The 27,182-nt window shown below is 48.3% G+C and overlaps 1 protein-coding gene across 3 annotated transcripts; it reads left to right on the plus strand.

Moving 5' to 3' along the window:
* Window positions 1-473: 473 nt before the first annotated feature.
* LOC125445237 (protein kinase C and casein kinase substrate in neurons protein 2-like) lies at window positions 474-25,682 on the plus strand. Of its 3 annotated transcripts, XM_048518194.1 has the most exons (11): window positions 474-543; window positions 701-825; window positions 9,585-9,652; window positions 11,979-12,135; window positions 12,288-12,523; window positions 13,666-13,827; window positions 15,123-15,298; window positions 16,851-16,971; window positions 17,277-17,374; window positions 22,414-22,508; window positions 24,615-25,682. In XM_048518194.1, the coding sequence occupies exons 2-11, from the start codon at window positions 786-788 to the stop codon at window positions 24,728-24,730; spliced, it is 1,269 nt and encodes a 422-aa protein (XP_048374151.1). In that variant the 5' UTR covers window positions 474-543; window positions 701-785; the 3' UTR covers window positions 24,731-25,682. The 3 variants fall into 3 exon arrangements, with proteins under 3 accessions (XP_048374151.1, XP_048374150.1, XP_048374152.1); XM_048518193.1 differs by having other exon boundaries at window positions 508-825; XM_048518195.1 differs by lacking the exons at window positions 474-543; window positions 701-825 and adding an exon at window positions 2,534-2,873.
* The last annotated feature ends 1,500 nt before the right edge of the window (window positions 25,683-27,182 follow it).

Raw genomic sequence — 27,182 nt, forward strand, 5'->3', positions numbered from 1 at the left:
GTTCCAAACGTTTCCCATCTTCCTTTTGTAATGCTTGCCAAAAACAAAACAAAAAACCCCAACAACCTCGAAATAAAACCACAAACACACAAACAAACGTGTGTTCGTACAGAACAAAAAATTCCGAAATGCCAGCACAGAAACACACATGTATTAGCCGCTGGTTTAATTTTGTTGCTTTTACAACACCACGGGCGTCCTGGTTTTTAGATCTGTCTCAGTGGTACTTTAGTTTCGAATTTTAGACTCCCTTGGAGAAGGTGGCCCAAATAACGGCGGTGGGTTTTTACTCCTGGACAAAGAGAAAAATCTGGGGGCGAGGCCATCCCCGCCCTCTATTGCAACCTTAGTAAAACCTTTGAAATGTGCTGCCTGCCTGCCCGCATGTATGGCCTGGAATAGAAGAGCCACACTCCCCCAAGCTTTGGAAAAGGTCCAACGGTGCAGCTGTGGCAGCTGTCAGGGCGTGGGGAGGCCGGGAATGTGCCAGGACAGCACGTAGGAAACTGCTCTCTTGCCTGCCAGGGTCCCTTCGTGGCAAAGGTAGCCCTGGAAGGTGCTTCACAGTGGTGCCTCCGGGTCTCAGGGCGGCGGGGGGGGATATGAGATAACTGGAACCGATGGTTTACGCGGCAAAGGGTTAATCCCAGCATGCCCGTCACCCCCACCCTTGCCCTTCTGAAGTTTTGACATTTCCCAGCCAGGAACCTTCCAGGCCTAGTCCATCTTCCGCCAGCTCCCCTCTTTCCAGCCTCGGGGGATCTTCCTGGACTGAAAGCGGCGGCATGAAAGAAAAGGCGAAAGAGAAGGAGAAAGGAAGGAAAGGTGAGTGAACCTGGTGCCAGGGGACCAGGTGCAGGTGCGAGGAAAAAGGGGCGCGAAAAGGGGCGCAAAGAGAATAAAAGAGAGAGGGCAGAATGGGGAGGGAGGGAGGCTTTGGAAAGAGGGGGACGATCAGAGGGGGACACTACGCAAGGAGTGTCTTGTGGAAAAAGGTGCGAGCCGGTTGGCCAGAGCACTGGGTTCAAATTCCTCCTTGCTGGGCAAGTGGCTAGTGCTGATGGTCAGTTTTCCCTACGGGCGAAAATGAAACTGTCATGGCCTTATTCTACCTGCCTCCAGCATTTTCTGTCCAGACGAATAAGATAAAGAGGGGAGGTTTGCATCTTGAAAGTTCCCAAGGGATGGAGGTTTCTCAGTCCAGTCCTAATGAAAAAGGATGCCGGTTGTTTTGGAAATGCAGCGCACTGAAAGATATTGGGAGGAGGGGAGGAAGAAAAGCAGAAAGTGACAAAAGCGACGTGTACAGGTGCAAACAGAAAAAATGTTTTTAAAGATTCTGTCTTGGGACAAAAGCCAGAGTAGTAAGTAGCCATGTGGCAACAGCATCAAAGAACCTTGTGGGGTACCATGAAGATGAGCAGTTTTCTTGGGCCCTATGCCACACACTATTATTGAGTATTGGACCTGACAGATTTGAGGGTTGAGGGAAAGTTTCCACAAGAAAAAGAAGGGTCTGCGTTAATCAGCAGGGCCAAACTGTTTATTATATTGCTATATGATACGCCTGGAGATTGTTGCCTTATTTCATGGTATATAGCCAGAGGTGGGATCCAGCAGGTTCTCACCAGTTCCCGAGAGTGGGTTACTAATTATTTGTGTGTGCCGAGAGGGGGTTACTAATTGGGTCTGCTTTTCCGTTAGAAATTCCATTAGGTCCAAAAATCATAAAGTCCTGTTGTTTCCTTTGTGGCTGGTTAGCGATGGTAGAAAACGGGATAATTCTCCCTGTTGGGCTGTTTTAAAAACATGTTTGAGAAATATGGTAAAGTTCCTTGTTTAAGAAAAGTATCCTTCTTTTGATTTCTAGAAACAAAATTAAGTATTTGAAAGTATTAAGTATTTGACAGGCAGTCAATTAGAGGAGAAGTAGTTGTTTCTGTTGGCAGTAGACGATAGGACTTGCTATAATGAGTTTAAATTATGGACAGAAAGATACCAGCTGGAAATTAGGAACTTTTTTTAAAGTAAGAGTTTTTTACAGTAACAGAGAAATTATTAAATGCCCTCTCTCGAATCTCACGCCACGCCCCCATCAGCAATTCTCGGCCCCAGCCCCATTGGCGCTACGCCACTGTTTGAATCCCACCACCATGGGAACCGGTTACTAAAATTTTTGGATCCCACCACTGGCCTGGAGATTGTTCTCTTATTTCATGGTATATAGCTGACTATTCCCAGATAGACACACAGAAAGAAAGAAAAACTGTAATAGGGCCCCTTCCGCACATGCAGAATAATGCACTTTCAATCCACTTTGAAGATGGAGTTTACTGTGCGCAATGCCAAAATCCACTTACAAACAACTGCAAACGTGGATTGAGTGTGCATTATTCTGCATGCGTAGTAGAAGAGGAGGAACGAATCACTGGTTTGAGGGATGGGGAAGAGAAGTTATAAACCTAATAATAACTTGTAAAAAGAGACGTCAAGAGAAGGAAACGGCACACTTGGGGAAGAGCGGACAGAGAAAGAAATCAAAACGAAAGGAAGGAGGATGGGGATTAGGTTACATGTTAAAGGGAGAGTCTTTGGAGATGGATGAATAAACAGTAGATTGAGCTGGACGAAGTTAGCGCAAGGGAGGGAGGCGCTGTGAATTAGTGAGTGTGGCAGGCACGGATGGAGAACTTGCGAGCGGTGGGAATGTGAGAGAGACAGCAACAGAGGCAGAGCCGCACAGCTAAGTCCTCCTTGGCACCTGCCCCATGTTTCTCTCCTCTCCCCTCCGCTGTCCTACCCACTTGGAGGAGAGTTGCCACCATCTGTTGATTTGGGGGCACGAAGAGACAGGATGGGTGCCCCTTCAGAGGGTAAGTTTCCTTTATTCCCAGCAGGGAGGAGAATTTCTGGGCATTTGTTGAGGAAAAAGGAAATGGGACGGTAGGAAAAAAATTAAGTTGGGAGTCCAGAAACTGCAGGGGATACACTAGAAGTGTATGAAAACAGAGAATGGGAGGGAGTCCATGAGCTGGGGTGAAATTGGGCAGGGGGGCTAACCGGTCTCTCACAACTCATGGAAGAGAGGCATATAATATTCATTTTCTAGGAACTGTCCCCATCATTCCGCCAAAATCACATTTCGATCTGTTTTGAGGGCTGCGGTGGTGGTCAAGATTAGTTGAAGGGGGACAGAAAAAAATTGAAGGAAAACCTACAGCTGTGGATTGAATTAAAAATTATGGATTTTGAGCGGGGCTGTGGAATAGATGCTTGTGAGCAGTTTCCAGTTTGTAGGGAGCTGGTTGAGACTGGGACAGCTGGGCACGTTGGCTGTGGACTTTGTGGATTTCAGATGCAGCGACCGTGATGTGGCACAGGAGAAAATATTTGGGAGGTAACTAAGTAGTAAGTTCAACGCAAGGGCTATTTGGAGGCACTTCTGGTCCATTCCTCCGTCTCTGGAGTAAACCAAAGATGCACCACTGGATTGTGTGTCCTTTTGGGGCTATTTTAGGGGTAGCTGCAAAACGCAAGGTTGTGTGGGGGAGGGGGCTCGGGTTTGTGGAGGTTTCTTAAGAAATCCATTTCGACTTGGGGGGAAATGTATCTTTAAAGGCCCTGGATGGATGCTTTTGTGGGGAGAGGTTAAGTTGTTCCGCAATGGTGCAATCTTGAAGATGTCTAGAAACAGCTATTGAAAGCTGCTGAAGGGGGGGGGGGGAATGGAGCAAGTTAATCTGGCCGAATTTTGCCTAGGTTTGACCAGGGACATCTAAAGTCTCATAGGCCATTGCGAGACCATTTACCCCTCATTGGGTGGTTTGTGCTTTCAGAGAAAAATGCAGAAAACTGGGTCTGTTTGCAAACAGGCAGATTCAGAAATGCTGAGCTGTACTGAGAGAGCAGCCCTTCGAAACTTTAGGAAGGAAGGAGGAGGTGACCCCAATTTGGCAGCTCCACCCCCACCCCCGCTCCCATTTTTCATCTTTCTTTTGCATTCCTCACTTTCCTGGATGGAAACCGAAAATTCCTTAAAGCCAGGTTAGGAAAGGCAGAGCGGAGCCGATTTCCTCACAACACACCCCGAACCATCCTCCCCAGCCCAGATGTCCTCCTGCCAACCACAGCTGGACCGGCCTTCTTCCCTCCCCAACATTTTTCCAGCTTTTCAGGCTTTACGGAAAAACCAACCGGAGCCAAAAATGGAATTAAAACACAGGGACGGATCCTAATGCTGAGAAGGGGAAGAGAAGCTGAAATGCAGCTGGGGCCAAGCAGTAGGGAGAAGAAGGCCTGTGTACCAAAAACACACCCTTCCCCAGATAAAGGGGGCCTGGGATGGGAATAAGTTTGGCATCCAAAATGTCTGATTATTATTTTTTTTGGAACAGCAGTATTTAAGTTGTGGGATATTCAGTGCATATCATATACATCATATATATCATATACAGTGCATTGCATATACAATGCAATACTGAATATTGTTTATTTATTTGCTTCATTTAAATCCCACGTTTCTCCCCAGTGGGCAGGGTCTGAGATCAATATCCCCTGAGGTAGGGCAGCTGCCAAAACCAGGATCTCTGGTGGGGCACACTGCTACAGATCCTCACCCACGCACCCCCTCTGCCACCTGCCTGCGCCCGTTCTCCGAACTGTGTAGTGTCATTGAAGAAGGGCACGTGACTGGTACCCTGTGGTGGCCCTCCCACGGCCAGTGCTGTTGGTCAAAGGGTGTGCAGGCCCCTGAACATGGGCTGCCATCGGGCTTGGAAGCAGGAAAAGGGTGTAGCCATTTCATGTCATGTTAAGGGAAGCTGTACCTGGTGAATTTCTGCCTGAGGCTGCTGTTCAGAGCACAGGGCAAGAGACGGCAGTGATAATGATGGGTTGAATCCAACAAGCCATTCTGCCGGTGAGGAGGAGGAGGAGGAGGAGTTTGGATTTATATCCCCCCTGTCTCTCCTGCAGGAGACTCAAAGGGCCTTACAATCTCCTTGCCCTTCCCCCCTCACAACAAACACCCTATGAGGTAGGTGGGGCTGAGAGAGCTCCGAGAAGCTGTGACTAGCCCAAGTTCACCCAGCTGGCGTGTGTGGGAGTGTACAGGCTAATCTGAATTCCCCAGATAAGCCTCAGGTGGCAGAGCGGGGAATCAAACCCGGTTCCTCCAGATTAGATACACGAGCTCTTAACCTCCTATGCCACTGCTGGGCAGTCTCTTTTGGTAACCCCAGAATATGCTGGGGTTAATGAACACAAACTGGGTAATAAAGAGAGGGAAAGGGCAAAATTTCATGAGAAAGCCGGCCGGATCCAACTCTTACGTTACATGGCATTTTTATGAGCTCAAATAAAGAAGGGTATAACAGTGCCTTTTTAGAGCTGAAATGAATTTTTCAGTGGAAAGAGAAAATCTTATTTGAATTGGCTGTGGGAAAAAATGATACCTTCGTCATTTACGTTCTGCAAGAGTGCCAGTCAATGAACGAAGTTAGTTGTGCTCGGTGGTGGTTGTGGAAAGTGACATCAAGTCGAAATTGACATATGGCGTCCCCATCGGGTTTTCAAGAGATATTCAGCTGTGGTTTGCCATTCGTTGCCTTCCTCTGCATAGGGACCCTGGTATTCCTTGGTGGTCTCCTATCCAAGTACATAGGAGCAGCAGGGGCGTAGGAGGTTAAGAACTCGTGTATCTAATCTGGAGGAACCGGGTTTGATTCCCAGCTCTGCCGCCTGAGCTGTGGAGGCTTATCTGGGGAATTCAGATTAGCCTGTGCACTCCCACACACGCCAGCTGGGTGACCTTGGGCTAGTCACAGCTTCTCGGAGCTCTCTCAGCCCCACCTACTTCACAAGGTGTTTGTTGTGAGGGGGGAAGGGCAAGGAGATTGTCAGCCCCTTTGAGTCTCCTGCAGGAGAGAAAGGGGGGATATAAATCCAAACTCCTCCTCCTCCTCCTCCTCCTCCTCCTCTTCTTCTCCTTCTCCTTCTCCTTCTCCTTCTTCTTCTTCTTAACCCTGCTTAGCGTCTGAGATCTGAAGAGATCAGGTTAGCCTGATCCATCCAGTTCAGGGCAAAGAGGTAGGAGTTATTTTTTTAAAAAGCATAAAATTTTGAATTTCAAAAACTCAAGATTAATCTCAGGAATACCAGATGCCCCAGGCTAATGTTACCAAAAGAAGTGGGGGTCAAAATCTGGAATTACATCTGATTTTCATAGAGTTCAATTTCCCTGCAAGGAAGGGCTGCTTTGGGTGCTGGATTGTATGGCATTATGCCCCACGGAGTCCCCTGCTCCCCAAAACCCTGTTCTCCCCAGGTACACCCCCAAACATCCAGAAATTTTCAACCTGGAGTTGGCAACCCCACAAACCAGGCCTGGCAATTGCTACCGGGTTGACAGAAGAAGAAGAAGAAGAAGAAGAAGAAGAAGAAGAAGAAGAAGAAGAAGAAGAAGAAGAAGAAGAAGAAGAAGAAGAAGAGTTTGGATTTATATCCCCCCTTTCTCTCCTGCGGGAGACTCAAAGGGGCTTACAATCTCCTTGCCCTTCCCCCCCTCACAACAAACACCCTGTGAAGTAGGTGGGGCTGAGAGAGCTCCGAGAAGCTGGCTAGCCCAAGGTCACCCAGCTGGCGTGTGTAGGAGCGTACAGGCTAATCTGAATTCCCCAAATAAGCCTCCACAGCTCAGGCGGCAGAGCTGGGAATCAAACCCGGTTCCTCCAGATTAGATACACGAGCTCTTAACCTCCTACGCCACTGCTGCTGTCAGGAAGGACATTTCTCCTAAAAACACTTCCTTCCAACTGAGTCTGGCAAGATGAAGAAGAAAGTATTTTCCTGCCTCAGTTTGAAAGCCGGTTTCTGAAAGGGTCGTGGTGGAGGAGGAGAACTTTCCAGATTTCTCTGCATTTCTCTGCTTGGCCCTTCTGGGGAAGACCGGAGCCTGAGATTTTGGGCCTTCCTGAGAATGTGGCCTCTGCCAATGCGGCTGCCGCGCAGCTTTTTCTCTGCAATCTGCTATTTATTCCCCAGCCTGCGGTCCCAGTTAACTGCAAACACATTTCTCCTCATCTGCAGCCTCCCGGTCCCCCACCCCCCCCACCCCCTCTCCCTTCCCAATGGCTTTTCCACCCGGTTCTGAAGACAAAAGGTCTGTCAGAAGCGCCCCCCCCCCCCCATTTCCCAAGTGATGCTGTCCAAGTTCCCTTGGCAGGCTGGGGTTTTTTTGGTGGGGGGGGGGGATTTGAGTTAAGGGAGAAATGAGAAAGAGGGAAACACAACAGCTGGCCAGCCATGCCTGGAGAAATAGTGTCATTTGAGAAGGGTGGGAGGGGGGGAATGGGGAATTACAGTAGCCAAGTTAGCTGCCCCGTTACTCTCTCCTCTGCAACCTAATATTCTGTGCTAAAATTCATTTTTGCCTTTTTTTTGTGCCGTTAGCGAGGAGATCGGCTTCCCCTTTAAATTATTTGCATTTTTTAAAAGGATTATCCCATTATGCGTGAATTCAGCTCTTTTTTTTTGGCTTTCCTTAAGCTGCTGTTCAGCATTCCTGGAGCTGTTTTTTTTGTGAACAAATTTATATTCAGAATCTGCAGGGGTTGAGGGAAATTAGTCGACACAGCAGAAGATACGAGAAGGAGCCTCGTCTCCTGCCACATTTCACTCTAATTTTCTTTCCCTTTGCAGGCCGCGTTCCTCTGCCCTGGCAGGCAGACTGGGACCTCATCTACGTTCCCTTGCCACGCTACTGTGGTGTAATGGTTAGAGGGTTGGACTAGGGCCTGGGAATCCGGGTTCATACTGGGTCAAGATGACCCACACATTACAAAAAGCACAGATTGGGTCCTAGGGCCCGGTTTGTGTCCTGTGTAACAGTCACACATGAGCTGTGAGTTGTCAATTCCCAGTAACATATTGCCTGATTTAGATGATGTTAGAAGAGGAAGAGTTTGGATTTATACCCCACCTTTCTCTTCTGTAAGGAGACTCAAAAGGGCTTACAAGCTCCTTTCCCTTCCTCTCCCCACAACAGAACACTTTTGAGGTAGCTGGGGCTGAGAGAACTGTGACGAGCCCAAGGTCACCCAGCAGACTTCATGCGTAGGAGTGGGGAAACAAATCCAGCTCATGTGGAGGAGTGAAAATCAAACCCAGTTCTCCAGATTAGAGTTCACTACTCTTAACCACTATGCCACACTGGACCAGTATGTTTGGCCCAGGTTGGATCAGGGTTGTTCTGTCCTGATTTGTTTTCATCAAAGGAGCAGCAGTGGCGTAGGAGGTTAAGAGCTCATGTATTCCACTCCCCGGTGGAACCGGGTTTGATTCCCAGCTCTGCCGCCTGAGCTGTGGAGGCTTATCTGGGGAATTCAGATTAGCCTGTGCACTCCCACACACGCGCCAGCTGGGTGACCTTGGGCTAGTCACAGCTTCTCGGAGCTCTCTCAGCCCCACCTACCTCACAGGGTGTTTGTTGTGAGGGGGGAAGGGCAAGGAGATTGTCAGCCCCTTTGAGTCTCCTGCAGGAGAGAAAGGGAGGATATAAATCCAAACTCCTCCTCCTCCTCCTCCTCCTCCTCCTCCTCCTCCTCCTTCTTCTTCTTCTTCTTCTTCTTCTTCTTCTTCTTCTTCTTCTTCTTCTTCTTCTTCTTCTTCTTCTTCTTCTTCTTCTTCTTCTTCTTCTTCTTCATTGAAGGCTGATATCAACTGTGGGGAACTTGATATCAACTGTGGGGAACCTAATTCTGCAGGGATCTATTTGGATTCGATCTGCAGCACCAGAGAGGAGAGATCTCTGTCTCCCTCCTGTGCTGTTTTCTCCAGCCGAAAGGGTCCATTTTTCTTTTTGCCCTGGTGACACACAGTCTTGCATTGGGGCAAAAGTGCCCACCTAGAGCCAACTTGTCTCAAGAAAACCAGATGGGAGCGGGTTGGAGGCAAAGGCCCCATTTCCCCTGGTTTTGTGATGCTGTTGTGAATTGGCCCTGCGGCATTTAGCGAAAAAGGTTCTTCTCAGCTGCTGGTAGCAGGAGAGGGAAAACAAGTCAGATTATGGGAAGTCCAACCCAAATCATGGTCAAGCATATCATGTAGCTGAGACCTGTGGTACCCTGTTTCCCCTAATATAAGACATCCCTGAAAAATAAGACATAGTAGAGGTTTTGCTGAAGTGCGAAATATAAGGCATCCCCCGAAAGTAAGACGTAGCCAAGTTTTTGTTTGGAAGCATGCCCGTCGAACAGAACACAGGAAAAATAAGACATCCCCTGAAAATAAGACATAGCACATCTTTGGGAGCAAAAATTAATATAAGACACTGTCTTATATTCGGGGAAACACGGTATTTGTGGAGAAGGAGGTTTGACCTACATAGCACCATTTTTCCTGACCTGCAGTAGCCTCAGGGATGTGCTGTTTGCCCCTTGGGGAAAACCTTTCACCTGGTAGTGCTGCCTATGGAACGTCTCACTACCTAAGTAACTGAGGAGTTCCCAACAATATTTTTCTTTCTAAAACGTTTCTTTCTTGTGGTGTTCGTGCAGTCTCACCCCTGACACCTGTTCTTTCTGCAGGTGATACCATGTCGGTTATATACAGTGAAGTCGCTGCCGACGAGCCCACGACGAACAGCTTTTGGATGGTAAGTGGTTGAAAAGGCTGGCGCTGCCTGTCGGAAGAAGAAGAGTTTTGGATTTATATCCCCCCCTTTCTCTCCTGTAAGGAGACTCAAGGTAGCTTACAAGTTCCTTTCCCTTCCTTTCCCCACAACAGACACCTTGTGAGCAGAAGTGGGATCCAGCAGGTTTTCACAGGTTCCCGAGAGCAGGTTACTAATTATTTGTGTGTGCCGAGAGGGGGTTACTAATTGGTGATTTTGCCACGTGATTTTTGCCTTAGTGACGCCCCTCCTCTCAGCAGTAGCGCGCAGAACTTGAAGCAGTCTAGCAGGAGGTGCACCGGCGTGCGTGGCAACCTGCGCCTGCGTGCATTCGTTTCCTGCCCAAGGACCGGCGCAGTGGCTGCGTCCTTGCCACAGCCCCGCCCAGGAATGCCCTGCCCCCAGAATGCCCGGCCACGCCCCCGTTGTGCCCCGCCCAGCCCCATTGGCGTTACGCCACAGTTTGAATCCCACCACCATGGGAACCTGTTACTAAAAACTTTGGATCCCACCACTGCTTGTGAGGTAGGTGGGGCCGAGAAAGTTCCGAAGCACTGTGACCTTCTAAATTGCTGACAGACCTGCCAGGACAACCCTTTGGGCAGAATTTGCTCCCAGTAGTGTTAATAAAACACAGGAGAGGTTTTCTGCACAATCCTGCAGGATGGACCAAGGATTTTTGGAATCAGGATTCCTACGTTATTGGAGAAGGTGTGGAACAGGGCAAGGGAGTGTGAGATTTTAAACGCTTGGGAACTAGTCTAGTCTAGTGCTGGGGTGGTAGACCGCTCCCGTATTTTGAAAAATCACGGTATCTGTGATTCACTAATTTTTAAAAGTTAAATAACTAGGAAGACAAGGTGGTAGAAAGTACCGACAAGTGGCAGGGGACTTTATTGCGACCTGCACGAGTTTTCAAGGCAAGGGATGTTCAGAGGCGGGTTCTCGTTGCCTGCCTCTCTCTGCATAGCCACTCTGGACTTCTTGGGTGGTCTGCCATCCAAGTATTAAACAGGGTCCACCCCTGCTAAGCTCTGAAGGTCCGCCGAGATCGCACTAGATTGGGCCACCCGGGATAGTAAGAATACACAGGATCTTTAACCAGTCTGGGTGGCTATTCTGAGAATGTGCGATTGCTTAAGAACATAAAAGGGCCCTTTCCGCACATGCAGAATAATGCACTTTCAATCCACTTTCACAATTGTTTGCAAGTGGATTTTGCTATTCCACACAGTCAAAACTAGCTGCAAAGTGCATTGAAAGTGGATTGAAAGTGCTTTATTCTGCATGTGCGGAAGGGGCCAAGAAGTTTGGGGTCCGATCAAAGGAAGGTCACAATTCCAGCATCCACTCCAAATATTCCTGCAGTCAGCAGGACATGGGATGGTCCCCCAATTCACAACCTTCTGCCTTCTTTTGGTCTAGTAGGAGGAATATAAGAAAAGGTGCCTAATTCAGCAGTCTTGGCATCCAGGATTCTGAGATTTTTTGGAAAGACGCAAGCCTTTAAAAGGCTGTTTAAAAGCCATCAAGCTCCATAAAACACTGTAAAATAATTAACAGCCAGAGAGAGAAACGTTGCGTCGCAACTCAGACGCCATCTTGGGCAGTCGATCTGTCTGGAAGACACTAACATCACAGGCATGGGTTTGGAAGTGGGGGAGTTCTCCACTGTAGTTGGAATCGTGGAAACATAGGGTTGGAAGAGACCGCAAGGGGGCCGGGGGGTGCGTGTCACACTGGGCTCACGCCTGGCAGGGGCAGCAAAAATTTCAGTTTTTTTTATTTTTAGTGTTTTTCAGTTTTTGGCCTGCAGAGGCCGCGGTTTTTAGGCTAGCAGCACCAAAATTTCAGGGAATTTTCGGGGGACTCTCCTGATGATACCACCCAAGTTAGGTGAGGTTTGGTTCAGGGGATCCAAAGTTATGGACTCCCAAAGGGGGTGCCCCCATCTCCCATTGTTTCCAATGGGGAAATGGGAGATGGGGAGAGCCCATAACTTGGAGAGCCCATAACTTTGGACCAAACTTCACCAAACCTGGCTGGTATCATCAGGAGAGTCTCCTAAAGATACCCTGAAATTTTTATGCTGCTATCCTGAAAACTGCACCTTCTGCAGGCCGAAAACTGAAAAAACGCTTTAAAAAGCATAAAACCCAAACGAACATTTTGCACTGGGCTCCATTTTCCCTAGCTATGCCTAAGGGCCATCGAATCTAACCCCCTGACATGCAGGAATACACAATCAAAGCATTCAAAGATGAAACAGTTCTCTGTCTGTTGCTTTTCCTCTTTCATTCTCCTGCAGCCCAATCACTATCACAGCACAGTAAAACGCTTGGATGATGGGTACCGAGTCTGCGATCAGATTGTCACGTGTTTCCAGGAGAGGGCAAAGATTGAACGCAGTTACGCTCTGCAGATGGAGGAGTGGACTCGAAAGTGGCGGCCCCTCGTGGACGCGAGTGAGTGGCCACACACCTTTCTTGAATCCCACCACTGCTGTCATCTATGGCAGTCACTTGGCATTTTGGGTTTTACTGTCAGAAACAGCAAAATATGAAATCGGAAGGCCTGAGCAATCCCTTTCCTTATCCCCTCCCTCCCCAAAATACAGGCCCATTGTACGGCTCCTTGCTCCGAGCTTGGCAAGCGTTCTTGGGAGCCTCCGAGCGGCTGAGCCGGCTCCACATGGAGATGCAGAGGGCTTTGATCTCGGAGGATGCTGCGCGCATCCGGTCCTGGCAGCACGACTCCTATCACCGCAAGCTGTTCGGGGGCTTCAAGGAGGCCTGTGAGCTGGAAAGCGGCTTCCAGAAGGCACAGAAACCCTGGACCAAGAAGCTGAAAAAGGTAGGAGGAACTTCTAGGAATGGTCAGGGAGATCCTAGCTGGTCATAGAAATCGGAGGCATGAGAATCAAGGCTCTTGGGTTCTGGGGAAAGAAGGGCAGACCTTGAGAGAGAGCCAGCATGGTGTAGTGATTAAGAGCAAGCGCACTCCTATCTGGAGAACCGGGTTTGATTCCCCGCTCTGCCACTTGAGCTGTGGAGGCTTATCTGGAGAACCAGATTCACTTGTGCACTCCCACACACGCCAGCTGGGTGACTTTGGGCTAGTCACAGTTCTTCAGAGCTCTCTCAGCCCCACCCACCTCACAGGGTGTTTGTTATTGGGGGGAGGGAAGGGAAAGGAGATTGTCAGCCCCTTTGAGTCTCGTTGCAGGAGAAAAAAGGGGGGGGGGATATAAATCCAAACTTTTCTGCTTCTTCTTTACGATCCCTTTTTCTCTTGTCACCCCCATGATCCTGGCTGGCAAAATTCAGTACTTCTCAGCTACTAAAAATCTAGGTTGAGAAGGAGTGATAGAGTGTGGCTGTCTGTGGCAACCACTGATGCCACGTTAACCTTGTCTGCTCACTTGGCAGACCCATCAGGCATCTTCGTGTGTCTGGTGTCTTTTTCCTTACCGGGGGGCCACACCTGTAGTTGGGGACTGTTGGGGAGGAGTCCCCAACCTTTTTTAGCCTGGAAGGCATCTTTGGAATTCTGACGCAACATGGTGGGCACAGCCACAAAATGTTTGCCCCAAATCAGCTACCACGGTGGGTGTGTGTGTGGAACCAGCCACAAAATGGCTGACACAGCTTACCATCAGACCCATAGGGAAGCTCTTTCTGCTGCTGCCAAAGCAACTTTTAAAAAAATCCCACAGCCAATAACATCTTTAAAGGTTGATCTGAACCTGTACTAAGCAAAAACTCTACCTGGTCCCGCCAACTTTCTAAAAACACTTGGTGGCACCTGGAAATGTATTGGCACATCCCATTGCATCCACAGGCACTATGTTGGGGTGCCGTGTGGCGTAAAAGGTGTAGGAACTAGGATACCTTTATTCTCTGGCGAAGGAACGGGAAACCCTGAGGGAGCCGCTGCTTGAATGTCTGCCCATTTTTATTCCCCCACCACCACCTGCTTTCTGCACATACATCCAGGTTGAGAAAGCCAAATCTTTATACCACAAGGCCTGTCGCAAAGAATACATTGCAGGGCTACGGGAGAGCGGAGTTCAGGCTGCAGGGGTACCTGAAATGCCCCCGGATCGCCAGCGTACCCTGCGAGAAGAACATCAGCGTTGCAGCCAGGAGGCCAACAAGGTGGGTTCCCCCCACCGCTCCCTCCTCTCTTTACATGTCTGGGCCGGTGGAGCAACGTGGCCCTTCTGCCGTGCGTCCTGTGTCTCTCTCTGAATTGCCAAGCTGTCCACCTGCTTGCAGCTCCTAATGAGAAACGTTCACCTGTGCAGTGCGCTCGCAACAACCTCTCTTCTTCTTCTTCTTCTTCTTCTTCTTCTTCTTCTTCTTCTTCTTCTTCTTCTTCTTCTTCTTCTTCTTCTTCTTCTTCTTCTTCTTCTTCTTCTTCTTGTGGATATAATTCTTGCTACTGTCCCCATATATTTAAACAATTCATGTATTTTACACTTTGGGTATATTATTTGGCAAGATCTTTAGTAGCATATATTTAGGACGTAATCTCAGCAACCTTTTAGTTATTGGGTGACCTGAGCAGTATCTTTAAGAAATGCATTGCCTGCTGTAGGAAGACCATCAAACATGGGTATGGTAGCCAACCTCCAGGGGGTGGCTGGAGATCTCCCACTATTACAGCTAATCTCCAGACAACTGACCTCCTGGAGAAAGGGCCCATTGTGGAAGGTGGACTCTATAGCATTAGAAGCCTCACTGAAGTCTCTCCCCTCCCCCAATCCCATCCTTCTCAGGCTCCACCCCCAAAATCTCCAGGTATTTCCTAACCTGGAGGTGGCAAACCTGGACACAAGAGGTGACAGTTGACTGTGGTGGAAAGGGAGAGGAAGCGAGGCCTGTGGTTTAACCATGGCCCCCTCCGCACATGCAGAATAATGCGCTTTCAATCCACTTTCCACTTTTGTTTGCAAGTGGATTTTGCTCTTCTGCAAAGTGTATTGAAAGTGCATTGAAAGTGCATTATTCTGCATGTGCGGAAGGGGCCACGAGATGCAAATCGAAGGGTGCTTTCTAGCCACTTTCCATGGCTTGGAAGGGCCCATGCTTCGGGAGGGGGGGCTATGCTTCAGAGAGAAGAGCAGCAGTGGCGTAGGAGGTTAAGAGCTGGTGTATCTAATCTGGAGGAACCGGGTTTGATTCCCAGCTCTGCCGCCTGAGCTGTGGAGGCTTATCTGGGGAATTCAGATTAGCCTGTACACTCCCACACACGCCAGCTGGGTGACTTTGGGCTAGTCACAGCTTCTCGGAGCTCTCTCAACCCCACATACCTCACAGGGTGTTTGTTGTGAGGGGGGAAGGGCAAGGAGATTGTCAGCCCCTTTGAGTCTCCTGCAGGAGAGAAAGGGGGGATATAAATCCAAACACTTCTTCTTCTTCTTCTGACATTTCTTCACCCCTCCCCACAGGTACGAGAGCGCTACGAGAAAACCCTGCAGGAGCTTGATCGCTGCAGCCCTCGCTACATGGAGGAAATGGAGTCCGTTTTCGAGCAAGGGCAAAACCTGGAGCAGAGACGCATCGTCTTTCTCAAAGGGGCCTTCCTCGCCTTGCACCGCCGCCTTGATGTCACCACTGACCCCAGGTGTGGGAAAGGCCCAGACTGCACGCTGCGCAGCACAGTATCTTGTCGGCCTCTTCAAAACGATCCCCCAGGATCTTCTGGTTCTCTTGTGCTTTCTGCTCCTGATCTCTCCCCATAGGGTGCTGCTTTCCTTCCTTTGTAGTGACTCTCAAGTTACCGTCATGTGTCCGAGCCCCTCAGGGAGTGTGGCCAACAACTACCAAAATGGGAGGGAGTCAGTCCTCCAGGGCTGCATTACCACTATTGGTCATTAGAGGGAGTACTAAGGCTTCCTTTGTTGTCTTGAATTAGATCCTACCAAGGTGCCAGGACTGTGGCCCTTTCCGCACGGCTCTCCTAAAACAGTGGTGGCGAACCTATGGCGCGGGTGCCAGAGGTGGCACTCAGAGCCCTCTCTGTGGGCATGCGTGCACAGAGTTCGTCATGTAGGGGCCCCCCCCGGAAAATCACCCCCCCACACACACACACATCTAGGCTGGCCTGGGCCGCTGGGCACGCCGTGTAGGTAACCCTGTTAAGTGCTGTTAAACCCCACTGATTTTCATGGGAAGAACTAAAGCGCAATCTTTTACCAGGGAGTAAGCTCGGTTGCTGGCAATGGGGCTTGCTTCTAAACCCTTCTGGGGTCGTGATTCACCCGCTGGACGCGTTGCACGGTTGCTTCAAAGCAAAGTCACCGACTACCACCAAGCTTACTCCCGAGTAACGCGCACCTTGGAGCTAACCGTTTTTTCTAAACTAAAACCTCAGTATTCAGGTTAAATTGCCGTGTTGGCGCTTTGCGATAAATAAGTGGGTTTTGGGTTGAAATTTGGGCACTCGGTCTCAAAAAGGTTCGCCATCACTGTCCTAAAACATCTGCAAAACGTTTTCAACCCCGCTTTTGTTCACAGTCATCCCCTTGAAACAATTCCTGGCTGTCACATGATTTCTCCCCCCTTTTTTTCTGAGTTCTGTGTTGAATTCAGGTTCATTGCTTCACATCCTCATCTTGCAGTCTATACGACTTGTGTACTTGATGCTTCAAAGACTGCCCATCCCCAAAATATAAAAGAACAAACAGAGAAATTCTGCAAATAAACAAGCAAGGGGGAACTGAGTGAGCTCAGAGGAGGAAATTTAGGGAAACAGAGAAAAGTGGGGAACATAGCCAATAGATCGCAGAGCAACTGAAGACGTTTTCAAAACATTTCAGCCAGAGAATTGTTTTAAAAGGGGATTCTTTTAAAATGTTTTATGGCTGGAAATAAAATGTTTTTAAATAAGTATGTATAATATATAAATATACAATATTTATACCTTTGTAAACTTGCAAGTATCACATTACATAAATATTTACACTGTAACCTTCCACCAAAGAGAGATTTTAACAAGTATGCAACCTATGTACTCTGCTAACCACACTGCAATATCTCTTGCTGCACGTCAATTAATCTTTGAACTTGATTCCAATGATTAATAAAAAGGTTTCTCTTATTATCGGGAAACTGAATAAAGGGTTGTGGAATGCCGCCCGCCAACATTTCCTGTTCGTTTTCTTCCTTTCGTTCAGCATCCAAGCTGTTTATACTGACTTGGAACAAGCGATTGAGAACATCAGCGATCAGGAGGACCTCAAATGGTGGCGTAACCGGCATGGACCTGGGATGGCGATGAACTGGCCACAGTTTGAGGTGGGGACATCTCCCTTCTTTTACAATGGCAAAAGCCACCTTGAGTCTTCTTACAGGAGAGAAAGATGGGATATAAATCCAAACTCTTCTTCTTCTTTAGTGTACTGTGTGGGATTACAAGAATGTGGCCTACAGAGGATTTCTCCCTCCCACTTCTTGAGTTTAACTTGGGAAAAGGACAACGGCGACACTAATGTACTAATACCCTTTTAAAAAGGAATCCCCAAATGGCCCAAAATGATACACCAGGAACCAAACGGCGGCCAAAGCCTAACTGTTTTTCCTCTTTCCCCCTCCCCGCTCAGGGATGGAGCCCTGACCAGGAACGGCCCACGGTGAAAATCAAGAAAACCAAAGAGCCTGAGAAAGCCACTCTACGCAGCATTGCCCCTTCCCAGAGCAGGTGAGTTCTCCTTCCGCCCTGGTCCCCACCGCACTCCAAGGCTCTTTCCGCACATGCAGAATAATGCACTTTCAAACTGCTTTCAGTGCTCTTTGAAGCTATGCGGAAAGGCAAAATCCATTTGCAAACAGTTGTGAAAGTGGTTTGAAAACGCATTATTTTGCATGTGCGGAAGGGGCCCAAGTTAGAGATGGAGAAGGAAGGAAGAATGAACTGAAGTCTGTCGTGCTTTGGTTATCAGCCGTAGCTTTGCTCCGAGCAACCAGATATTTGGAGAGTCTCCCAGAGACACAGGAGGGAGGGATGGAGTGGGTGAGCAACTTTCCCAGAGCTTTAGTGCACATGAAGCATGAGGCAAACAACTCTTCTCCTGAGGGTATTACAGGGCTGAGAAAACAGTGTGTGGGGAGGGGGGCTGACTGGCACCCCCTCCTCCATGCCAATAGTCCCCCCCCCAAGAAGCACTTCAGAATTGAGTTCACACAGGGAACATGCACCTGCCAAATGGCTGCGACTCCCTATTGCGATGGTGTGGTATGTGTAACGTGTAGTTTAGACCAGAGGTGGGATCCAGCAGGTTCTCACCAGTTCCCGAGAGTGGGTTACTAATTATTTGTGTGTGCCGAGAGGGGGTTACTAATTGGGTCTGCTTTTCCGTTAGAAATCCCATTAGGTCCAAAAATCATAAAGTCCTGTTGTTTCCTATGTGGCTGGTTAGCGAAGGTAGAAAACGGGATAATTCTCCCTGTTGGGCTGTTTTAAAAACATGTTTTAGAAATAGGGTAAAGTTCCTGGTTTAAGGAAAGTATCCTTCTTTTGATTTCTAGAAACAAAATTAAGTATTTGAAAGTATTAAGTATTTGACCGGCAGTCAATTAGAGGAGAAGTGGTTGTTTCTGTTGGCAGTAGACGATAGGACTTGCTATAATGAGTTTAAATTATGGACAGAAAGATACCAGCAGGAAATTAGGAACTTTTTTTTTACAGTAAGAGTTTTTTACAGTAACAGAGAAATTATTAATGCCCCACCCCCGGAATGCCTGGCCACACCCCCGTTGTGCCTCGCCCAACCCCATTGGCGCTACGCCACTGTTTGAATTTCACCACCATGGGAACCTGTTACTAAATTTTTTGGATCCCACCACTGGTTTAGACCCAAAATGGCTGCCACTAAGGTGGTACCTCTGTTGTCCCTATTTGCGGTTATTTCCTGAGAGGATAGAATTGGGGGAAAATAACTAATAACTTTCTTAGAGGACCAAGATCCACTTCGGTTGTGAAGTAAAATTCTGTCCTGGTAGCTGTCAGGCGGAGCGGGCTCTTTACCACCATTTGCCACCTGAGATACTGGAATCTGAATCTGGATCTTTACGCTTGTTAAGCAATTGTTTAACCATGGAAGCCATTTCATTTAAACAAAGCTTTCTTTTATGTGCTGTTCTGTATTCACTCATCGTCACAGCCTGAGAGGGACCTTGTCTGTGGCTCATGCGGAAAAGCAGTCAATGAATGTGCTACCACAGACAGTCACTAGGAGGAGCTGTGATTCTTGATATATACATTATTGTCGTCATTAAACCTCTAGGTTTCAGGAATTCGGAGCACTCTGCTTGCTGTATCACAGCAATCGCTCATCCATCCTATAGTCGGAGGATTGATCCGAAGATAGTAATGCTACTTCGTGCTTTCAAAACTAAAGTGTGATTGGAACAAGAGATCTTCCAACTCACTGCGTGCTCCTGTGTTCTTCTGGATCTTGGAAACAAGCATACGAGGCCGTCGATGTACAGGGCACGTTAGAGCATGTAAAAAGCAAAACACGGAGAAGGGTGTAAAGCCTGTTTAGAAAGGTTGCCAACAGGCCTGGAGAAAACTGTCCTTTCCCTGTTAACAGAAGTTGAATGAGTAGAAATGGGCTGCTGAAGCCTTTCATTACATCGAGGTAAAGAACATTCTCTGGTAAATAACATCCCATTAAGCCCCTAGGAGCCCCGTGGCGTAGTGGTTAAGTGCTTGCACTGCCACTCACACAGTCAGCAGTTCGAGCCCTCTGCGGGTCAGATATCCTGGCAGCTGGCTCATGGTCAACTCAGCCATCCATCTATTCCTTGGTCGGTAAATGAGTATCTAGCACCGTGGTGGCGAACCTTTGGCACTCCAGATGTTATGGACTACAATTCCCATCAGCCCCTCCCAGCATGGCCAATTGGCAGGGGCTGATGGGAATTGTAGTCCATAACATCTGGAGTGCCAAAGGTTCGCCACCACTGATTCCTAGCACATAGCTAGGGGGTAAAGAATAGCCGGGGAAAGCAATGGCAAACTACCACACAAAAACGGCTCGCCTATGAAATCACTGCTTGCAGTGGTACCCCAGGGTCGGACATGACTGAAGGGGAAACTTTACCTTTTTTTAAAGGTATGAGGCATTGTTTCTCCAGACCTGTTGGCAATCCTAAGGTGTAGGGAGCCACGGATGGTATTCTGCCCATGCCCAGAGGCTCTTGTCCCTATAACAAATCGTTTATTTCAAATTTTGCCTCAGATTTAAGATCAGGTGAGAGACCTGGATGACCCAGGCTAGCCCGATCTCATCAGACCCCAGAAGCTAAGCAGGGTCAGCCCTGGTCTATACTTGGATGGAAGACCTCCAAGGAAGTTCAGGATTGATATGCAGAGAGGAAGGCAATAGCAAACCACCGCTCTTAGTCTCTTGCCTTGAAAATCCTAGGAGCTGCCATAAGTCGGATGCACCTTAACGGCACTTTACACACATACAAGAAGTGAAGTAATTAGAGTGGGGCTACAGGCTGCCTTAAGAAGAAGGAGGAAGAGTTTGGATTTATACCCCACCTGTCTCTCCTGTAAGGAGACTCAAAGGGGCTTACAAGCTCCTTTCCCTTCCTCCCCCCACAACATAAGAACATAAGAACAAGCCAGCTGAATCAGACCAGAGTCCATCTAGTCCAGCTCTCTGCTACTCGCAGTGGCCCACCAGGTGCCTTTGGGAGCTCACATGCAGGATGTGAAAGCAATGGCCTTCTGCTGCTGCTGCTCCCGAGCACCTGGTCTGCTAAGGCATTTGCAATCTCAGATCAAGCTTGGTAGCCATAAATCTGTCCGAGCCCCTTTTAAAGCTATCCAGGTTAGTGGCCATCACCACCTCCTGTGGCAGCATATTCCAAACACCAGTCACACGTTGTGTGAAGAAGTGTTTCCTTTTATTAGTCCCAATTCTTTCCCCCAGCATTTTCAATGTGTGCCCCCTGGTTCTAGTATTGTGAGAAAGAGAGACAACAGATACCACCACCTCCTCCTCCTCCTTCTGGGGTGGGGGAGTAGTGACTTGAGTTCCTGCTGCAAAAGCCGAACATGGTTCGGCTTTTCGGCATCTGGGCTTTTCGGCATTTGGGCTATTTGGCTCAGCCGAATACCCTGGGTTTTTTTTCCAGTATAGAGAAGCCCCCACAAAAAGCTGATACGGCTTTTTTCAGGCTTTGGGGGTGATTCAGTTTTACTGAATCAGTTTTACTGAATCACCACCTCTAGTCAGCAATACTGTTGTCAGAGGGAGAGTAGTGTTTTGACATGCTTGTTGTTCAGAGCTGCCGCATGCATTTAGCATGTTGAGTTGGTAGCTTGCCACCTGACAACGTCTGTGCTGATTTCATGTGATCTTTTCAGCCTGCGGCAATTAGATCATCTGAATTACTTTCCTGGGGAAAGTGGTTTTTGGTCTCTGTTGGCCATAGAGTCTGTCTCCAACTGTGAAAGAACGGGGACTCTCTAGGAGCTCCAGAGGTCTCACGAATCATTGCTAGCTATCTAAAGGAAGTTGAGGAAGCCACTAGTTCGAAGGAGAACCACAGACCACACAAAGCAAACACTGCAGTGTTTTCAAAAATCATTTGTGCCACCTAATGAACAGCATTGTTTGCAGTGATTAACACTTGTCGTGTTTCCTCTTTCCAGACTTCATGTCACCGGCCAGGAATGTGATAAACCACATTGCCTGACTGAGGGGCAAGAAAGCAAGTTGGCAAAGGTAGTTAGTCTCATCCCATCAAAAGTTCTCTTGCACAAGCCCCATTTTAGTACCCAAGCATCTTGGCGAAGGCTCGGCGGTAAATCCCCTGCCAAAGATATAATCCCTGGCACCTACTAGCAAACACACATTAACACACATGAAGCCGCTATATAGGGAATCGGACCACCTGTCCATCAAGGCTCTGGCACTGCCCTCCAGGGTCTCAGGTTGAGGTTTTCCACATCATATAATTATGCGTGCAAAAAATCCCATCAAGTTGATTTACAGCAACCCCATGTGTTTTCAAGGCAAGCAGTTAAGGAGAGGTGGTTTGCCGTTGCTTTCCAGAAAGCCAGTGTGGTGTGGTGGTTAAGAGCAGGTGGATTCTGATCTGGAGGCCCGGGTTTGAACCCCCACTCCTCCACCTGAGTGGCAGAGGCTGATCTGGTGAACCAGATGTTTTCCGCACTCCTACACATTCCTGCTGGGTGACCTTGGGCCAGTCACAGTTCTTGGGAACTCTCTCAGCCCCACCTGCCTCACAAGGTGTCTGTTGTGGGGAGAGGAAGGGAAAGGAGCTTGTCAGCTGCCTTGAGTCTCCTTACAGGTGATAAAAGTGGGGTATAAATCCAAACTCCGCCTCTTTTCCTTCCCCTGCACAGTCTGCTTTGGTGGTCTTAGTTTCTGAGATCTTTGCATCCCATCACGGAATTACCTGATCATTAAAAAAAAAAACCACTGGAGATGCTGGGTATCGAACCGGGGACCTTCTGCCTGCAAAGCAAAGGCTCCTCCACTGAGCCACAGCCCCTCCTCAAAGAATCATGGAAAACAAGTGTAGCAAAAGAGCCCAGGGAGCTGCCACCAGTCGAAAGAGATCATCTGGAACCAGATGCCTGGAGTCATCTTCGTATGGGCCCTGCCTCCTAGGAACTCACAATGTGGGAAACCACAAATCAGGAATGGGGGATCGTGCCTGGTGTTGTGGTCTCATTGTCACCTCTCCCTGCAGTGCAAAGCCAGCAGCCGTCTTGGTGACAGGACAGAGGGTCCGTGCTGTGTATGACTATGTTGGCCAGGAGGCAGATGAGCTGAGCTTCAAGGCAGGTGAGTTTCCCCTCATCCACCCATCCTGGCCCCCCTTTCAGCAGCAGTGGCGCAGTGGTTATGAGCAGGTGCATTCGAATCTGGAGGAACCAGGTTTGATTCCCCGCTCTGCCGCTTGAGCTGTGGAGGCTTATCTGGGGAATTCAGATTATCCTGTACACTCTCACACATGCCATCTGGGTGACCTTGGGCTAGTCACAGCCTTTCGGAGCTCTCTCAGCCCCACTCACCTCAAAGGGTGTTTGTTGTGAGGGAGGGGAAGGGCAAGGAGATTGTAAGCCCCTTTGAGTCTCCTACAGGAGAGAAAGGGGGGGGGGGAATATAAATCCAAACGCTTCCTCTTCTTCTTCATCTTTCCAGCCTTCAAGCATGAACATTTTTCTGACTTCTGTAGGTGCCCTGCAAAGGTTACCAGTCGATCGATCAATCGATCGATCATTCGATCGATCGATCAATCGATCAATCAATCAATCAATCAATCAATCAATCAATCAATCAATCAATCAATCAAATCAATCAATCAATCAATCAATCAATCAATCAGTATTGCTTCAGCACAGCTTTAGCAAACAATGTAACACAAAAGAATAAATACAATAAATCACCATATCAGCACAAACTCTCAAATAATTTGACCGATAAATAATAATCCAAACTGCCATACCCCTGAAAATAAATCTAAATTCATCAAATCCAGACAATTGTATGAAATATAATCAAACGTATCTAAGATCTTCTTAAATTAATGTATTTCAGTAATCTTAACTGGGTCTTAATGACTGATTTGCTGGTCAGTTATTTGACTGGCACTGTATTTTATGATTTGTACATGGTTATTTTATTTGGGTGGGGTCTGTAGGCCACAATAAATACATTTAAAAATAATTGTATTGTTGAAGGCTTTCATGACCGGAATCACTAGGTTTCCAGGTTGTATGGCCATGTTCCAGTAGCATTTTCTCCTGATGTTTTGCCTGCATCTGAAGATGCCAGCCACAGATGCAGGCGAAATATCAGGAGAAAATGCTACTGGAACATGGCCATACAACCCAGAAAACCCACAACGCCGTAAAAAATAATGGACTGACGCTACAAATATTGCCATTTGCATTGTAATCCTTATCTGCCAACAGTACAACTAATTTATTTTTTTTTAAATCTCTCTGGCAAATATTTCCAAGAAACTTCTCCCCAAAAGATACAAATCTTGGGCAACAAAATGTAACGTGAGCCAAGTCTTCAATGGATTTGTGATTTGAGCACACCCAGTCCTCAAATGGCATCTTTTTGTAGCGCCCTTCGCTACTATTCATTGTAGATTATCCATCCTAGCCCTAGTATAGTGGTGGCAAATCTATGGCACATGTGCCAGAGGCGGCACTCAGAGCCCTCTCTGGGGGCACACATGCCGTCGCCCCAGTTTGGGCACTCGACAGTGGCGTAGCACCAAAGGGGCAAGGGGCGCATGATGCATTGGGCATGCACCCCTGCGGGGGTGTAGCAAGGGCAGGGCGGGGGTGGACAGGGGCATGGCAGGGGCGGAGGGCGCACGCGTGCCCAGGTGCAGTTTCCTCTTGCTCTGCCCCTGGCAGAGGCGTACCAGAGGTAAATGGCGCCCGGAGACAAATTGTCTCCAGGATGCCCCTCAGGCTCTGCCCCTGCCCTGCCCACCTCAGCTCCGCCCACACTGCCCTTGACCCAGCTGGCAGGGGGGGAGGAAGGGAGGGAGAAGTCCAGGGTGGGGTTGAGGGGGCTTGGAGGCAGCAGGAAGTCCTGCTGTTTTGTCATTTTTGCGTGCCTCGGACGGGGTCGAGGCATGCGAAAATGAGACAGCAGGACTTCCTGGTCACGTGGGGGGGGGGCCGATTTTGCGCCCCCCACGTGACCAGAAGAGTGGCGCCCGGGGACAAGGCAGATACACCACTGGCCCCTGGCACTCGGTCTCTAAAAGGTTTGCCATCACTGCCCTAGTAAATGCCTGTCTATAATCTACCACTGCAGCCATGAGGACTAGAATCGTGGTGACCCAGGAACCCAATACCAGCCCTGGGATTCGAGGATTATATTATAATAATATAAAATTTTCTCTGTGTGTGCCTTTTTCAGGGGAGCTGCTGACCAAGTTGGAAGATGAAGATGAGCAAGGATGGTGCAAAGGGGTGACAGACAGCGGGCACGTGGGGCTGTATCCTGCCAATTATGTCGAACCTGTACAAGGCTAGCTAGAAGGGTTTGGGATAGTAGCGTGGGGGGGGGGGGTCCGGCCGGGTGAGGGGGAAACGTTCACACCCAGACACCAATTTAGAAGGGCTATGTTTATTCCGAGCGCAGAACAAGGCAACATTCAGCATTCTGAGACTCTTAGGGTCTTTTCCCCACCCCCCCAAGTTTCCAGACCTTATGGCTTCGAAGTTAATTTAGAAAATGGCTGGGGAGATCTCAGAACCCCAGGTGGGCTTGCTTTGCACGGCTGTTGGCCCCTCCCTGCGTGTCTAGCTATAGGATTAATTGTGCTCTGTTTGCATAATTTATTCAGCGGGGGTCAGCCTTTGACTTTTTCTCGGCAAAGAATGCACATAGCCCTGGTCTGTAGGCAAAGACAGATAAACAGCCGTCACCCGGTTCATAATAGAAACACAGCGCACTCCGCGCAACTGCACACACACGCCCAGTATGACTTTGGTACTGTGCGCTGGCTGCATCATTCACGCCTACACGTTTGCAAACACATTGACACACCCTTCCCACATGTCTTATGACACATCAACGAATAAACCAAGGAGGTTGTAAGCTCTCGTTTGTCTGGCTGAGACAGGGGAACTCCCTGCCCCCAAGGTCTCGCCAACCTTCTCTGGAATCAGACCTCACAATACGATGTTTGTGACTTGGGGATTTGAAAAACAGAACGAGGAAGTTGCTTCGACGTTGCCGAGCCGTGTTTTACAGAAATCACGAGATGCTTATCGACGGAACGGCCGGACGTGGGTTACCAAGGGCGGAGTGAGACGATCATTTAATGCGTACTTGCCGGTGTAAAATTTCCCACCCCGTGGAAATTAACTGAGTAGGGAGCTGGCTCTTTGTAAGCCACACGGTTTGCTCCGAACGTTCCTGCTGTATTTTGCGTTTGCTGTATTTTGTTGCTCGTTACAAACACCAGTGATGTTTTGATTCCATTATTGTCTGGGTGGATCACTTTTAAGAGCGATCGTCAGGGTTCCTTTCCCGCCCCATGGTCCCTAGGAGTTACATTTCTGTGGTGGTGATGGATTCATCTGGTCTCAAGCGCGTGTGCGCACTTATGAACACACCGAAGCACAGTGCAGTGCCCGGCCTGCCGCTGTATGTGCTGGTAGGTTTTGAGCCATGACTGAATATTGTCAAACATTGAGGGGTTTCTAATATACCCTTTCAGCAAGAAAAGACGCTCTGTCTCGGATCTGAAATCAGTCGAAGACAATTGGACAGTATGTGACTGTTTGAGCGTGACACTTCAGCAAGGTGTAGCAGGAGCTAGAAAAAATAATCTGTGGTATGAAAACGGGTGACAAGCATGTCCTGTTCTCCCTCTGTGAAAAGTTAGGGGTTGCGGAGCTAAGCATGGCTATGCCTTTCCAAGCTTCCCTGGATTTCTGAAAACTTGCAGACGACATTACAGAGGAAACCATGTAATAAAACCGTGGATGGCCTGACTCCATCCATAGAAACATGAGAAATGAGGCTGAAAGTTTTTGGGGTGGCAAGCTTATGGAAATGAACATTTTGAAAATAAAGGAAACTACCCTGTTTCCCCTAATATAAGACATCCCCGAAAAATAAGACATAGTAGAGGTTTTGCTGAAGTGCGAAATATAAGGCATCCCCCGAAAGTAAGACATAGCAAAGTTTTTGTTTGGAAGCATGCCCGACAAATGGAACACAGGAAAAATAAGACATCCCCTGAAAATAAGACATAGCACATCTTTGGGAGCAAAAATTAATATACGACACTGTCTTATATTCGGGGAAACACGGTAGGTGTTTGACATCATCTGAAAATTGCAGGCAATCAATTAATAAATATGCCCGGTGGCTGATTTCTGTGTCTTATGGTATTTAAGTTTCTTTTGGCCTTAGGGTTGTGATGAACTTGGAAAATGCATGGGTAATGCCTAGGGAGATCCCAAGCAATGGACCTGCATGACAGACCGGAAACCTTTATTGGCTTATAAACATACCAATTAATTATGATCAAACTATAAACAAAATTAAGAGTAGACCGTAATTTCAAATTACAGATAGAATAAGTAAACAAGATTTTATTTCCTACAGCCCCAGCCAAGGGGGGGGGGCGGATTCACCAATGGGACTTTGGTCGACTCCCTCCTGGTCGTCCGTTGCCTCTCTGGGAGTGGCAGGGCAGTGTAGCCGAGGTCGGCTGGCTGGCCGTTTGGATGGGACTGCCCGTCTTATCTTGGCACAACTTTATAGCATCTTGCAAAAACTTTGCCACTTTCTCACTTGTTTCAAGATGGGAATTATTCAAGAAAAGGAACAACTTGGAAGAATCAGAAAGTCCTGTCTTGTTTACTAAAACAGGGCTGGGATACTTCAAGTTTCCAAATAAACGGGACAATAAAATAGAGCCTGTTGAATAATTTCAATGCCGCCTGCCTTGAAAGGGCAATGCTTATC

Source organism: Sphaerodactylus townsendi, linkage group LG15 (genome assembly GCF_021028975.2).
Source record: "Sphaerodactylus townsendi isolate TG3544 linkage group LG15, MPM_Stown_v2.3, whole genome shotgun sequence".
NCBI classification, from domain to species: domain Eukaryota; kingdom Metazoa; phylum Chordata; class Lepidosauria; order Squamata; family Sphaerodactylidae; genus Sphaerodactylus; species Sphaerodactylus townsendi.

Coding starts and splice junctions, on each gene's coding strand:
- LOC125445237 (XM_048518194.1), top strand. CDS start 786: ATGAAAGAAAAGGCGAAAGAGAAGGAGAAAGGAAGGAAAG. Junction 9,653..11,978: donor CGACGAACAGCTTTTGGATG/GTAAGTGGTTGA, acceptor ATTCTCCTGCAG/CCCAATCACTATCACAGCAC. Junction 22,509..24,614: donor TGAGCTGAGCTTCAAGGCAG/GTGAGTTTCCCC, acceptor TGCCTTTTTCAG/GGGAGCTGCTGACCAAGTTG.